Raw genomic sequence first — 13592 nt, 5'->3', positions numbered from 1 at the left:
CACTCTTTATATTTCAGTTGGCTACTCAACAGTCGCAATAAACTATGTGGTTGAACCACAACAGAAGAAGCAGGTATGATATAAAGTAGTTAGACTAACGTGTACACTTTAAGAGAGTTCATGTGATGATGCTCTTATTTTCTTGTATTACAGGAAATTCCTAAGCCACAGAATGTGTCCGACATATTTGATAAATTCCCAGTAGTACAGGTAAATTACTTTTGCATGTTTCCAGAGCATACTTACCCATGATTGATACTTTTAATGATTTTTATCTGCTTTCTTTTCATAGGGCAAATCTTCTCCCGTCAAAGTACTGAATCGATTGACCATCATAGCCTCTGATGCTTCTCATTTTGTAAGTTGCAAGTTTATCATGAAGAAACTAAACTGTAAGACATTTCTGCTACCGTTTTATTTATATGGTGAAATTTGTGTTATTCTCTTCAGAGACCAACCAATGAATACAAAAGCTTTGACCTTGTGGCAGTATATCCCAAGACAGAAAAACTCTTTCATGTAAGGGAAATTGCAATTCTGAATTAGCTTGAATGTTTTCCAGTTAGTAGTATTATTTTCTTTACATATCGATGACAACCAACAGTTGTGATATTAAAGATTCTTTATATTTTTCCTCATCTCTGTCAGGCAGCCTGCATGACTTTTGATGTGGACATTATCTGCATTGCAGTGGCTGAAAAACAGCCCTTCCATTTTAAAAGGGCTCCAGTTAATGGGGTGAGTTATAAAGTTTTGTATCCATACCTACCAGCGTACCAGTTGATTTTAAGTAGCACTGGGGCATTTATAGAACTTGGCAACTAAAATTACAATGTTGTGAATATTACAATGAGGTCCTATAAAGGAATATTCCACACCAAAATTAAAAATTTAATGGACCACTTTTATGATACTATCATGGTGCTTCTGCATTCTTTTCAAAACTCGACAGCACAAGTCTCTCATTTTTATTATATATTTAAAATCTGACCTTTTAATGCAGGTTTGAAACAACACGAGGGTTAATAAATAATGGTAATTTAGGGGTGAGCTATCCCTTTAAATTATGTATCATCACTATTATATTGTTGGTCACTTCAGGCTATTGACAGGGGAGTTTTCTTTGAGACATGTTATGCGGCAGCCATCAGAGACACGACTATGAGGAGATACACCATTGCCAATGCCATCAGCCTCATGGAAGTCTGTAAAGGAAAAGTATGTTGTCCCTTATTACACTTAAACACCCTTAAAATGTGTTAAGCTGATTCTGAAATTACATTTATTTTTCTCACAGAATATCATAGTGTCCAGTGGAGCAGAAAGAGTAAGTTATGTAAATTGATATATCATTTCAGTGTTATTGTATTGTATGGTCAGTATGACATTGTTGTCTTCTTTTCCTTAGCCTCTTGAGTTGAGGGGCCCATATGACATTGCCAATTTGTATCCTTTTTTAATTTGTGTATAAATAAGTTGAAACAATATGTCATGGTACTTCTGAAAAGCATTGTATGTGTGTTGATATGTTCCTTCATTGAGATTTCAGAGGGCTTTTGTTCAGCCTGTCTGAGGGAGATGCCAAAGCTGCCGTTTCTACTAATTGTCGATCTGTCTTGCTTCATGGAGGTAAATGACTGACAAGAGCTCAACTATTTCCCATTTCTCCAGTACAGGCAAAATCTATGCCACGTGCTCTTGTTTGTTGTTAGATTTCTAGTTGATTTGCTGAGTATGCATTTATACCAATGTGCATGAGAAAGGTCTTATTGTTCAGTCTTATCTCTTTGACATTAGATGTAAAATGTTCTATGAATGTTCATTGGTAATTTTCATGATTTTTAAAACAGAGACGAGAGCCACTGCATCTGGTGTTGTTTACACCATGAAGAAACCAAAAACTCCCCAGAAGCAAGAAGAAGAATCTCCAATATCTAAAAAGGCCAAAACTGAATTAGCATAGCCAGTATTCCAGCATTCATGTGTTACGTTTTTTATTTTTTCAAAATGAAGGTTAATATTCCCAGAATCCCTTTTCCTCAGTCTTGCAATCCACTTTGAATAAAATAATACAGATATTTTAAAATTACATTTATTTAGTCGAGCTTTAAAGGAATTGCAAGCAAAATTTACAGATGCATGTACAGATAATAAACGGATAGTATAAAATTGCTCATCTCACAAGTGCATTCTGTAATAAATTACCATTTAGAATATCAAAAAAACACCACAATCATGCTCTCACTAAATCTAATCTCAGCAGTAGAGCTTTTTCAGACAGTGCATTTACATGTGAAGAGGATCGAAGCTCTATGTTCCATTAAGTTTCTCATTCCTTTCTGCCTTATTTATGCTTTAACAGGGTGTCCGCGGGTCCTTAAAAAGTCTTAAATAACGTTTTCCTAATATAAGGCCTTAAAATGTCTTAAATTCCGATTCGATGGGTCTTAAATATTTTTGGTCTCATTACCGCTAAAATATCTCCAGTCTGACGGACCTAATGACTTTACAATCATTGGACAGACCGACCCGCGGTAAGTTACTGCGTCATCAGAGAGAATTGCAGTAAGTTAGCAGAATACAAGCTCGCGCTGCTGAGGCTCACTCCGTTTGTCTCGAGACTTCAGAACAAATGAGCGTGACCGCACACATAAACTCAGAGGAAACACACTGAGGTAAAAATTCAAAATGTTTAGTTTATTCATAACATGATATAGTTAAATAACACCATGACAAGTGAGCTATTTTACTCCATATTCTCACGATGCAAAAAAAACATTCTAAACAGCTACAGAGTGCACGGCATTACGCGAAGTCTAGTGCGCATGCGCATTTGCAGTGCGCTCTGCCTGATCACTGCATGATTCTGTCTATTAAAATACATTCAGAATGATAACAAATTCAAGACATGGGGGCAGAAAATGTGTATATTTATACTCAAGTTCACACGGAAGAGTCCTTTTTTTTCTCCAAAAATTACCATATACAAATGTGATATTGATTTTTTACAACAGTTCAATAAACTAGAAGTTTTATTAAGAGACTTACGTTTTAGACACCATATTGCCTGTTTTTGCACTATTTCGCCAACAAAAATAATTCCAAACAAAGCCATTGCACTGTTTTGCGTCTCTGAGCAACACGACGGTGTTTCGATCCCGAATGAATCACTCGTTTAAATGATTCGGTTCAATCGCAATGACTCAAATGATTCGGTTCAGTTGCAATGACTCACTTATTAACTGTGACTTACTGCCACCTACTGGCGGTTTTAATTTCACATTTAAAGTATCTTTTAATTTTTTAAATTATTTCAAATATCAGTATTCAATGTTTTATGTTTAATATATCAAAACATTATTTATGCATTTGTAACTGCAGGTTAAATGCATTCATGTCCTGCATTAAACAGTGTGTAAACACATCTAAATGCCACTTCAGATGCAGCTCATATCTGGATTGCAAAGATGAATTTTGTTGATACTGATTTCATTTGCTTGGTAACAGCCCAAATGTCTTATTCTTATTCACTGATTAAATGTAAGAATTTGACTCAAAAGATAATGCACACTTATAGAAAAATGGCTTTATAAAGGTAAAATGCCCATAAAAGGTAAAAATCTATTTAAACTTATCTGACCACCACACAGAATATGAAGAATATCAAAAACTTTAGGAGTCAGCTGTCCACGAAAGTCCTTAAGATACCAGCATGATAACACACTCAATCAGCTGAATGAATGACTCAATACTCACTCATTAAGTGATGCATTTCCCCCCTCAACATTTCTTATTTGTATATTCATAAATGCATTTAAAACATTAATCTCATAACATTATTTATTGCAGTTGTAATTATTGTTATTTGCAGTGTAAATTATTTAATCTGACTGGTAGCAGCCCTATAGTGTATATTGAATTTATTGATCAATTGTAATAATTTGATGTAAGATGTAAGATGATGCATACATCTGAAAAGGTTAAAAATAGGCCTTTGTAAAGGTAAATATGCAGATTTAAGTATGTAAAAGCTGATAGAACACTGATGAAAATTGTTTCAGAATAAATTGTTTACTCCACCAAAAATCTTATATTTTGTATGGAATATTGTCTGCTGACATGAAAAGTTCACTGTATATCTGTATACTGTATATATAATACCATTTATTACAGCATTGATATTTTGTTTTCTTTTTAATTTATACACATTAAATATTACATATATGTATGTAATAAAATGTGTATTTCCATTACAGGTTTAGGTCTTAAATTTCATAAGGTGGTATTAAAAAGGTCTTTAAATTTAACTTGTTCAAGTCTGCAGAAACCCTGTTTAATAAAAAGTTAAAGTACTGTGCTTCAATTTCCAAAACTGTCGTATAACTTTTCCTTTTAAAAAAAGGTGTAATGTCATGCAGGGCTCAGTAGTATACCTTCCTTAGATATCAGATTCTAATTAGCAGGCAATCTAAAAATGCAGGGTTTTGAGTGTATTATGCTCAAAGCGGTCCAATGGTGCTTATGTATCGCTTCTACTTTTTCCATCCTTAAAGCTGTCAAAGATGGTTTTAGCTCCATTCTGCCACTCGCAAGCACTGTCAATTGGTGACTTTTCCTCCTGGAGAAGACAAATCGGCAGTAACGGTAACCAAGCAAAACTGATCCTGAGCCTTGGCATGGCTACTAAAAGTTATTTTGGAGAGCTGTTTCCACACTAAAAGTAATACGTTTACATAAGTACCAGAAGATGGCACTGTGCACAGCTTAAAAAAGTATCCCAGTGAAATTTAGTCAACATGAGGCATGAAAATTGATTTCCTACATGTAAATTAAATGAGCATTTATTAGTATCTACAGCCTAATATATGAGCAACAGGATTAAAGTATATAGGCTAAACATTACATTTGTCATTTACTTACACAATTCTTGAGTTTTAAGTCACCTCCGTGCAACAGAAGAAGCTGGATGAGCTTGAAGCGATTCAGTCTGACCGCATCATGCAGTGGTGTGTCACCCTCCTAATAAAGAATGACATTTAAAGTGACCATTAAGGTGTTGATTAACTTTATTTAATGACTGTGTTGCCAAATGCCTTACTATGTCTTTTGCATTGATGTCTGCGCCACATTTCGAGATAGTGAATTGGTGGGTTTTTGTTAAATGTGAGCCAAAATCATCACAATTAAAAGAACCAAAGACTTAAACTACTTCAGATTGTGTGCATTGAATTTATTTAATACACAAGTTTCACAATTTGAGCTGAATTACTGAAATAAATGAACTTTTCCACCTGTATGCCACCTATTCCATAAGAACTAAGCAGTTTAGCATAATCTTTCTTTTTTAATCCGTTTGTTAAAATATAAAAACAAAATCATGTGGTGCAACCAACATGCAGAAAAAAAGGAAATGAGATCTCAGTGAGGACCCTTGCATACTTCCATGACATGTCAAGATCAATAAGGCTCAAAAATTATATTTATGAATTAATTCATAAAAAAATAACAATGTGAATAAAAGATGTATGCATTCATGTGCATTTAAGGGTTAAGGAAAATGTTGCTACTTTTAGCTTGATGGTTACACCAGTTGCATTTTTAATCATTTAATAAAAAAAATTATTGAAAATGGTATAAAACAGTAGATTTCTATATTAAAACCTGGCATATGGATTTTAAGATTGCATTTAAAATGTTTTCCTTGTCTTTATCTTGCATGCTCTTTCTCAAGTATTAATGTTTGAATTCATAGAAAATCTAAATGCACAAATATATTGAAGTATTATGTAAACATTATTCATTACCTTGTCTTTATTTTCAATGGAAGCACTGGCTTCCAGCAGCATTTTCACAATTTCCACTTTCCTTGTGAGCAAGTTCTGTGTAAAGCTGTACGGTTGAACTAGACAAAAAATATATGCATTTTGTCTTTAAGTCCTTTAAGTGCTGTCAGGTGCCTTATTCAATATGTTGGGTAAACACTCACATTATCATGGGCATTTGGGTCCGCACCTCTAGCGAGGTAACTCTTGACCACTGGCAATTTATCATCCAGTGCTGCCTTCAGGAAGTCATCCTCATCGACAAAATCATTCTGTGAGACAAAACAATCTCTTGTTCAGGCTAAGTTTTGTAGACTGGTATACTTGTTTTTATCTTCTGACTCTCTTCTAAAATCGCCTAGAGGTCATTAGTGCTGTTGTCAGGCTGCAAAATCATTCAAATATGCTAAAGAAAATGCTTCTAATCACATATGCTTGCTGAGGTATGCAGATGAATACTTAAACCTATATCTTACATTAAAACCATTTAAAATGGCTTCACTGTCACATTGAAGGTTATAAGTTTTCATACGATGGTCAACAGAGCTTTTGCATTCTTCAGAAGGATGCTGTGCCACAGTGTTGTCCTGCTCTTTGTTTCCACTTGTCATGTCTGTAACCTAAAATAACATAAAAATAGAACACATATACAGTATATTTTAGACCAAAGACTTTCTTCTGTGGCACACAAAAGACCAAATTTTAAAGAATGTAATGTTGGTAATTAAACCATTTGGTTTAATCATCAACTTGCATTGTATGGACCAAAAAAAAAAGAAGATATTTTGCAAAATATTTTTGTGTTCCACAGACGAAAGGCCTATGCAGGTTTGAAATGACATGAGATTGTTGGGTGAACTATCCCTTTTAAAACACTAGTGACCATTTTAAAATAGTAAAAGTTCAGTCTAGATATATAGGCAAAAGAAGTATCATATTTAAAGGAATATAATCTTTCTCTATTCATATTCACCAAGCAGTTGAAGTAGAGGATTTTGTCTTGAAATATTTCAAATTATAGCATAAGTAGGCCCGTTATTATGCTTTAAAAGGTAACAGGAGCCCAGGACCTAAAAATCCAAGATGCACAAAATAAACTGAAATCTTGAACCAAAAGCATAAATGAAACGATTTAAAATGCATAGTGGAAATATAACTAAAATGAATTGCTTTTTAAATAGACATTTAGAAACAGACATGGAAGCCTCTACCAGCTCATCGTCCTGTAGGATTCCCATGACTTTGCTTGAAAAGGCATCAGAGCCAAGCATCACTTATATACTGTATGTGGTGGTGACAGTTAAAGGAGATCATGCTCCTGTTGTTCAGCTGACTACTCCCACCTCTCAGGTTTTCCACGTCACTGTGATGTCAGATGCATTTTGAATTGGGCTGAGGGTGAAAAAACAACCATTTTCAGAAGTCAAATGCCTTTGGGAACATTTGAAGGAATGGAAATTAAACCTGTGGGTGCAACTTGATGTGCCGCCATAGAGCCCCTTGTCTATCCAGGGATGACTTACAGCTGACCACGAAGACGAAGACACAGAACACCATTCCACATAGCACACAAAGATGACAAGGAATGTTTATGAAGTTATATGTAGACGTATAACATCATAATCAGCTTTGACTGTCTCATATATTTAGGGAGTTTTCTTCATTTATGAGGCTATTTTCTACTTAGAAATCATCACTTGCATTACTTCTGTTATGAGAGCAGGTAAAATTGTTGCACCCTGTGACTATTTTTAATTGAGCTTCCCATGAATCACAGAGCAATGAGTCACATGGGTGGTTGTCTTGCATGTCAGCTGCTATTTTACTAGTTTCCCACATGTCCAGGGCTTATAAGCCTATGAAATGATGCAGTCAAGATGTGAAGAATTGATCTATTAAAATTAATATGGGTGGAATTGTATCATGTCTAACTGAGTGTCATTTTCAAAGCTTTCTTAAGCGCTGTGGGAGGCTGCATACAGCATTTTAACAAGCAGAATGTTACACTGGTGTTAGAGAGAGATATATCCCTCCATAATATCTAATATTTGTTTGTAGCATCAGCACCAAAGATGACAAAATATTGCCATTTGAGTCTGAAATGCAACATAAGGACTCGGGTGTCTTATTTATTCATATATTAATTTAAACTTCAGAGTGTGCTAGTATCAAGAAATCAAGACACAGCAAGAAGTCAGCAGCGTTGCATATAGTGGCTCACAAAAATAGAAGTTAAAGAACATTGCCTCATTATGTGACATGTGTCTAATTAAACAACTATCAAGAAATCAAATAGATGGATATATAAAATTGTAATGTTGGAGCAACAGCTTTCAATCTGGGTGGCATCAGTAGGGTTCTACAGAAAATTTGTAAAAAAATAAATATATATATTTTTATAATGAACTTTGTTAGGGCTGTCATAGGCTATAAAACTGCTCTGGAATTTTTGAATTTTGCTATCAATATAAAAAGTAACATGATGCTTTCTCGGAAATACTGTGTACAATGTATTTAGAGGGTTGATAATTTATAAGTGCTATAAATACATTTTAAAAAATAATAAAGGAAACATTCATCAAAATCATCATTGTAATTTGAATCAAATAGAAGTTTTTGAATTTACAAGCAAAATTGACGAATTATCATTAAATGACATCTGGAATCCAAGCATCTACAGCCATCCAATTTGGTCAGTTATGATTTATGTAAGAATTATTTAAAACTTAAGTGCATTGCATCTCGCAGATCAGGCCAAATACATTGATATGAGAATTGTTCCAATGAGATAATCTATATGAGACATCTATATTACCTAATATTATGTTGATCTATTTAGACCATAGGTCAGTAGGATAACTGATATGTGAAGCTTCCATGTTGTGTTTTTATGTGTCCTCATTCTCAGAGTGTCAGAAAATGCTTGTAAAAGATTATCTGTAACTAAACACATTGCCTGAATATCTAGCAACCCTTTCTGGAGCTTGTAACAGCCTCTACCTGCTCTTTAATGACCTCTGGTCTGACAGTCACATGCAATGCTGTAAACAGTTTTTCAGTGAAGAGATCAATCAAAATTATCTATGGTTTAAAAAATTTTAATCAGTATTTTTGTCTGTACACCTCTAAATATCTTATTTTAAATGTAACTTTTTTGCAGTGTTGAGTGTTCCTCTAATCTGAAGGTATGTATCACATGTACTTCATGCTTTGAGGTTTCAGTCAGGGGGCACTGTGGCTGATTTATTGTGTGTTGAACTTGTCACCACACAGCTCTGGTACAGCATACCGTGAGCAAAATTAATATGGAATATGAAATATTAACCTTGTGCTGACACATTTCTATGTACTAGGGCTTCATCAGAGATATGGAAGGCAAGTTTTCAAACCTTTGATCACATTAAGTGATAATATAAAAATATTACTCAGTGTTGATGCATGAAAATTAAGCAGTCATATTACAGAAATTACCACATTGTCAAAATTGAGACAATCTGTTGAACTGATATTTATATTTAGCTGTGTCCCACACTTTGCATGCAACCCTTTTACAGCATTTATTATTTTATTTACAAGTTTATTTATTTATTTATTTATTTATTATGTGCTTCATGTCTTATTGTATCCTATTGATGGAAAGTGCCCTGTAATTCTTTTATAATAAGATGTACAGTAAGCCAATACATTTTGTATTGTATAATGTGCCTTAGATTTCTCATGTAGACCAGCTTTTCCATCTTTTATGTAACATAGGCTGTATGTACATATTCATGCTGTCTGATGGTTGTAATTGTATTTTCACAGTGTGATCAGTGTGACTGATGTGAGGTGCAGCAGACAGCAGTGGGACTGGAATGTGTGGAATGCCTCCTAATGAGCTGAGCCGCTGAGAGGGATTCAGAAGCCAATTCATCTGAACCTTCTCCACATCAGTCTGCCAACAAGTAGTTAGTTAGAAAGAAGAGTAGAACATATGCTTATTTTTCTTGAAAACTGCTGTTTTTACTGCTTGTTAAACTACTAAATATTTTCATAATTTCTAACTGTTCAGTTCCTGCAATTTGATTAGTTGTAATGATGATAACTCATCATTACACCTATTTTATTAAGTACCGAGCTTTGTGTAAATCCTCTGTGCTCATCATAGTTTTAAATAGTTATTCTCTAGTGTATTTTACATGTAATTGTAATTGTGTTCATTTATTTGAAGGAATTTGATTCATTCTCACATTTGTGTCTCCATTATGGGCAAAGTCTATTTGTTTTATGTATTCAATTAAGTTGCTTCTCATCTATGTGAACTATTTTCTGTTGGCCACCAACAGTGGGACCTTTACAACAGCCACATTTGGGGGATGTCTTTGATTTCATGTGAACTTGGCAGAGTTGGCAAGTCATTAAGTTCAATCACTAAATCACAACCTTATGTATTGGTACTAATGTAAGAAATTTTTATATGAGAAAAAAAATGATTGCAACATGTTGTTACAAATGTAACATCTGAAAACATGATGTGCAATGAATACAAATTGATATGGTAAGATGGGAGAAGATGCCCCCTTAAGAACAATGTGGATTTACTTTTAAATTGTAACATTTTTAGATATAAGTCTAGCATGTGCACAGTGATGATGCATCATAGCACAGTATATCATAATACATATATATATATATATATATATATATATATATATATGAGCAATATCACACGAGTTGCAGTGCGAAATGGCTGTATATCGGTATGGCTGTGATTCGGCCTTAGGTAATGCCAGCATGCCGATATCTAGTCATATTGCATGGCTACGAGGGTGATATTGCGTTAACAGTTTTTCGACGGCACAAGTGTGTAAACACATAGGAAACAACAACGGAGTGTCTTTAAAAACCCTCTTTTGGGCAGAATTACTTCCTTCTGCCACGGATTCAAATCTCAGTTTGACAGTTTAACAGCTGAGCCTCCCAATTCGGAGACGTCACTTCAGAACTAGTAACGAAGGAACGTTGTTGCTTAATTGAAAGCTTGTATTACTTTATTAAAAGCTCGCTGTATTATGTAGAGTATTATGAGAGAGAGAGATGGACTGAGCGAGTGTGATGACTGCATCTGATACAGTATTCATTCTTCAGATCAATCACATATTCACAATAAAACAGTTGAATGTCCGCCGAAGAAAGTGCTATCTTTGTCATACTATGCTTTCATTTGGTGATTTCCTATGACTGCGCTGCTCAGTGCATTTGTTGGCTGCGTCAGGTGTTGTTGAAAGAAAAAAATAACTTCCTTGTTTACAACCCTCCCTGCATTCAATTCGGAAAGGCTCATCCCTATGCCCTAATCCCTTCAATGGGATTACCCTCTGGAGTGAGAGCTTTGAAGTAGAGACCTGCTTAAAGAAAATATATCTTATGTGGTCCCGCTCCCGCCCGCGACATTCATGTTTTGTCCCGCTCCTGCCCACAAAAGCCTGCATAAAAGTAATCTATATAGATTTTTTTCAGTACATCGATGAAATTTACATTATGTTGGTTCTGTAACATCTCCTAAACTCCACAACACCCCAGCATAAACACTCCTGATAAAATATTTGTTATTTAGACTAAGCATCAACATTCACAAACCACTGTTATTTTTAACAGAAAAGCAAGCATGGGCTGCATGGTTTGGCATGGCAGAATGCGAGCAGCGCTTCCTTTATTATCACTAAAAGCTGACATCTCAGTTAATCACTATCTCATAAAGCTCTGTTATAACACAATAAATGTATGCATAATTAATCTTTCACAGTGTCTACACAAAATGAGAGGATTCCTGAGCACGCAATTTCAGCACTGCGGTGAGTAGATACAATGTCTACACTTCGTGTGTTAAAATGAGACGATTCGTGAGCACGCAATTTCAGCACTGCTGTGAGTGGATTCTAACTTAATCACCTCTGGTCAGCCATTGCCTTCCAGAAATCAACAGCTTAGTCTGTGGTTGGCTACATTGGGCAACCCTTTAAACACGTGTTATAAATAGAAACTATGCCTAGCTTACGCATGCCAATCATTTTAATGTTAATATTAGTTGTTCTTTTTGCTTTTGTGCAACAGATAAATAACAATTTATGTTTTAAACAGATAATTTCTATTTTGCGGGAGTCCCGCAAATCATTTTATTGATTGAAGGGATAAAGAGTGTAGGACTAAAAAAAAAAAAAACGTGACGCCAAACAACTTCCCTGTGCAAAGGATCATGGGGGCCTGAAGTGTCCATCAGTTGTACCCTTCGAAATCCTTCATTCCGAAGGGCCCTTTGAAGTGGCCAATTTTGAGCACTTCGGTTTGGAACGCCTATGGGAATGACCCTTCAATATGGCAGCCATGATTGTTTTCACTCCGAAGTGCCCTTGGGGCGATATATCCCATTTGGAACGCACCGCCTGTTTCAGTCTCTTTCAATATGAAAGTCTTTACTGCTAACTCATTTATAAAAACAGTCTCTTGTCGCCAAGAACAAAGGCCTTCTGTAGCGAATTGATGCGTTTTTGTAAGAAAAATATCCATATTCAAAATGTAATAATCACTTGAATCTAGCTTGCGCTCACTGTTGTACACTGGAAGAAGTTCCGGGCGGGTGACGTATGGAGGTCGGCTTTGCACATGCGCCGGTGTAAACCTTTAAAGTTACATAAAATGTAACGTGATGAGATTTTGCCCTCTAAACTATTTGCTCTGGAACAAATAATAGATTAATGAGACCAAAGATTGCCCGTTAGATTTACTCAAACGAAACATGTGGTCTATGGTAAGAATGAATGAATGAATGAATAAACAAATAAACTGTTCTATTTGACATTTTATTTTGACAGAATATTAAATAACAACCCCATGAATTCTAATTAGTATTAAGCCTCAAGCATCCTTCGGGACAAATGTGGGCAAAATCTCAAAAAAAATTTTTTTTATATAATTTCCTTAATCTGAGCAGTACAAGACTTGGCTACTTTTCCTAAATTTGCCACCTGGACACACACACACACACACACACACACACACACACACAAATGGACTCAATTCAACAAAGTTAAGTGGTTGAAAAAAAAAAAACTCCTTCATTTGCCCTTCGTGGACAAAAGTGGGCACCCATAGGAAATTAATGGGAAATTAATGTACTATAATTCAGAGCATTTTTTTTTATTTGTCCAATAGAAATCTATAAATCCAACACAATGCAGATCATACACATAAATTAAGGGGTGAGCCTATACAACATTCTCAATGTGTCAAACACTCACATTCACACTCACACACAACCACCCACAAAGAAAGCATTGAATGAGCCTATAACTGAGTGTTTTTTGTCGAAAAAAAACAGTCACTCCCCCATACAAAAACAAATATAGATGGCTGAACTTTTTTTTTTTTTATGTGCCAATCAGCCACTGTGCACACACACACACACAGGTTTGTTTTTATGGTTTATGGGGACTCTCCATAATGGTTTTTATACTGTACAGACCGTATATTCTATTGCCCTACACCAACCCTACCCGTAAACCTACCCCTCACAGGAAACTTTCTGCATTTTTAGATTTTCATAAAAACTCATTCTGAATTATTTATAAGCCTCTTGAATTACGGGGACACTGAAAATGTCCTCATAAATCCCCTTCTCGTTGTAATACCTATGTCATACCCATGTTATTATACAAATTTGTGTCCTCATAAACCACATAAACATGCACACACACACACACACACACACACACACACACACACACACAGGGG

General features: G+C 35.1%; 1 protein-coding gene and 1 pseudogene across 1 annotated transcript in view; one reads left to right on the top strand and one right to left on the bottom strand.

Moving 5' to 3' along the window:
* LOC107594207 (ribonuclease P protein subunit p30-like) overlaps positions 1-2217 on the top strand; it is a 2966-nt gene extending 749 nt beyond the window's left edge. The window contains exons 2-11 of the mRNA XM_016284166.1: positions 18-73; positions 154-210; positions 293-358; positions 451-519; positions 649-738; positions 1102-1218; positions 1298-1327; positions 1409-1446; positions 1550-1629; positions 1851-2217. Of these exons, the coding sequence (XP_016139652.1) occupies positions 18-73; positions 154-210; positions 293-358; positions 451-519; positions 649-738; positions 1102-1218; positions 1298-1327; positions 1409-1446; positions 1550-1629; positions 1851-1963 (716 nt within the window). The 3' untranslated portion in view covers positions 1964-2217. The remainder of the gene's footprint in view (positions 1-17; positions 74-153; positions 211-292; positions 359-450; positions 520-648; positions 739-1101; positions 1219-1297; positions 1328-1408; positions 1447-1549; positions 1630-1850) is intronic.
* Positions 2218-4519: 2302 nt separating this feature from the next.
* LOC107594194 (ankyrin repeat domain-containing protein 1-like) lies at positions 4520-7060 on the bottom strand (annotated as a pseudogene).
* Between the last annotated feature and the right edge of the window lie 6532 nt (positions 7061-13592).

The sequence above is a fragment of the Sinocyclocheilus grahami genome, unplaced genomic scaffold (genome assembly GCF_001515645.1).
Source record: "Sinocyclocheilus grahami isolate Dianchi unplaced genomic scaffold, SAMN03320097.WGS_v1.1 scaffold180.1, whole genome shotgun sequence".
NCBI classification, from domain to species: Eukaryota; Metazoa; Chordata; class Actinopteri; order Cypriniformes; family Cyprinidae; genus Sinocyclocheilus; species Sinocyclocheilus grahami.
The sequence above is the reverse complement of the archived record's forward strand: the minus strand, read 5'-3'. Positions and strand labels throughout refer to the sequence as shown.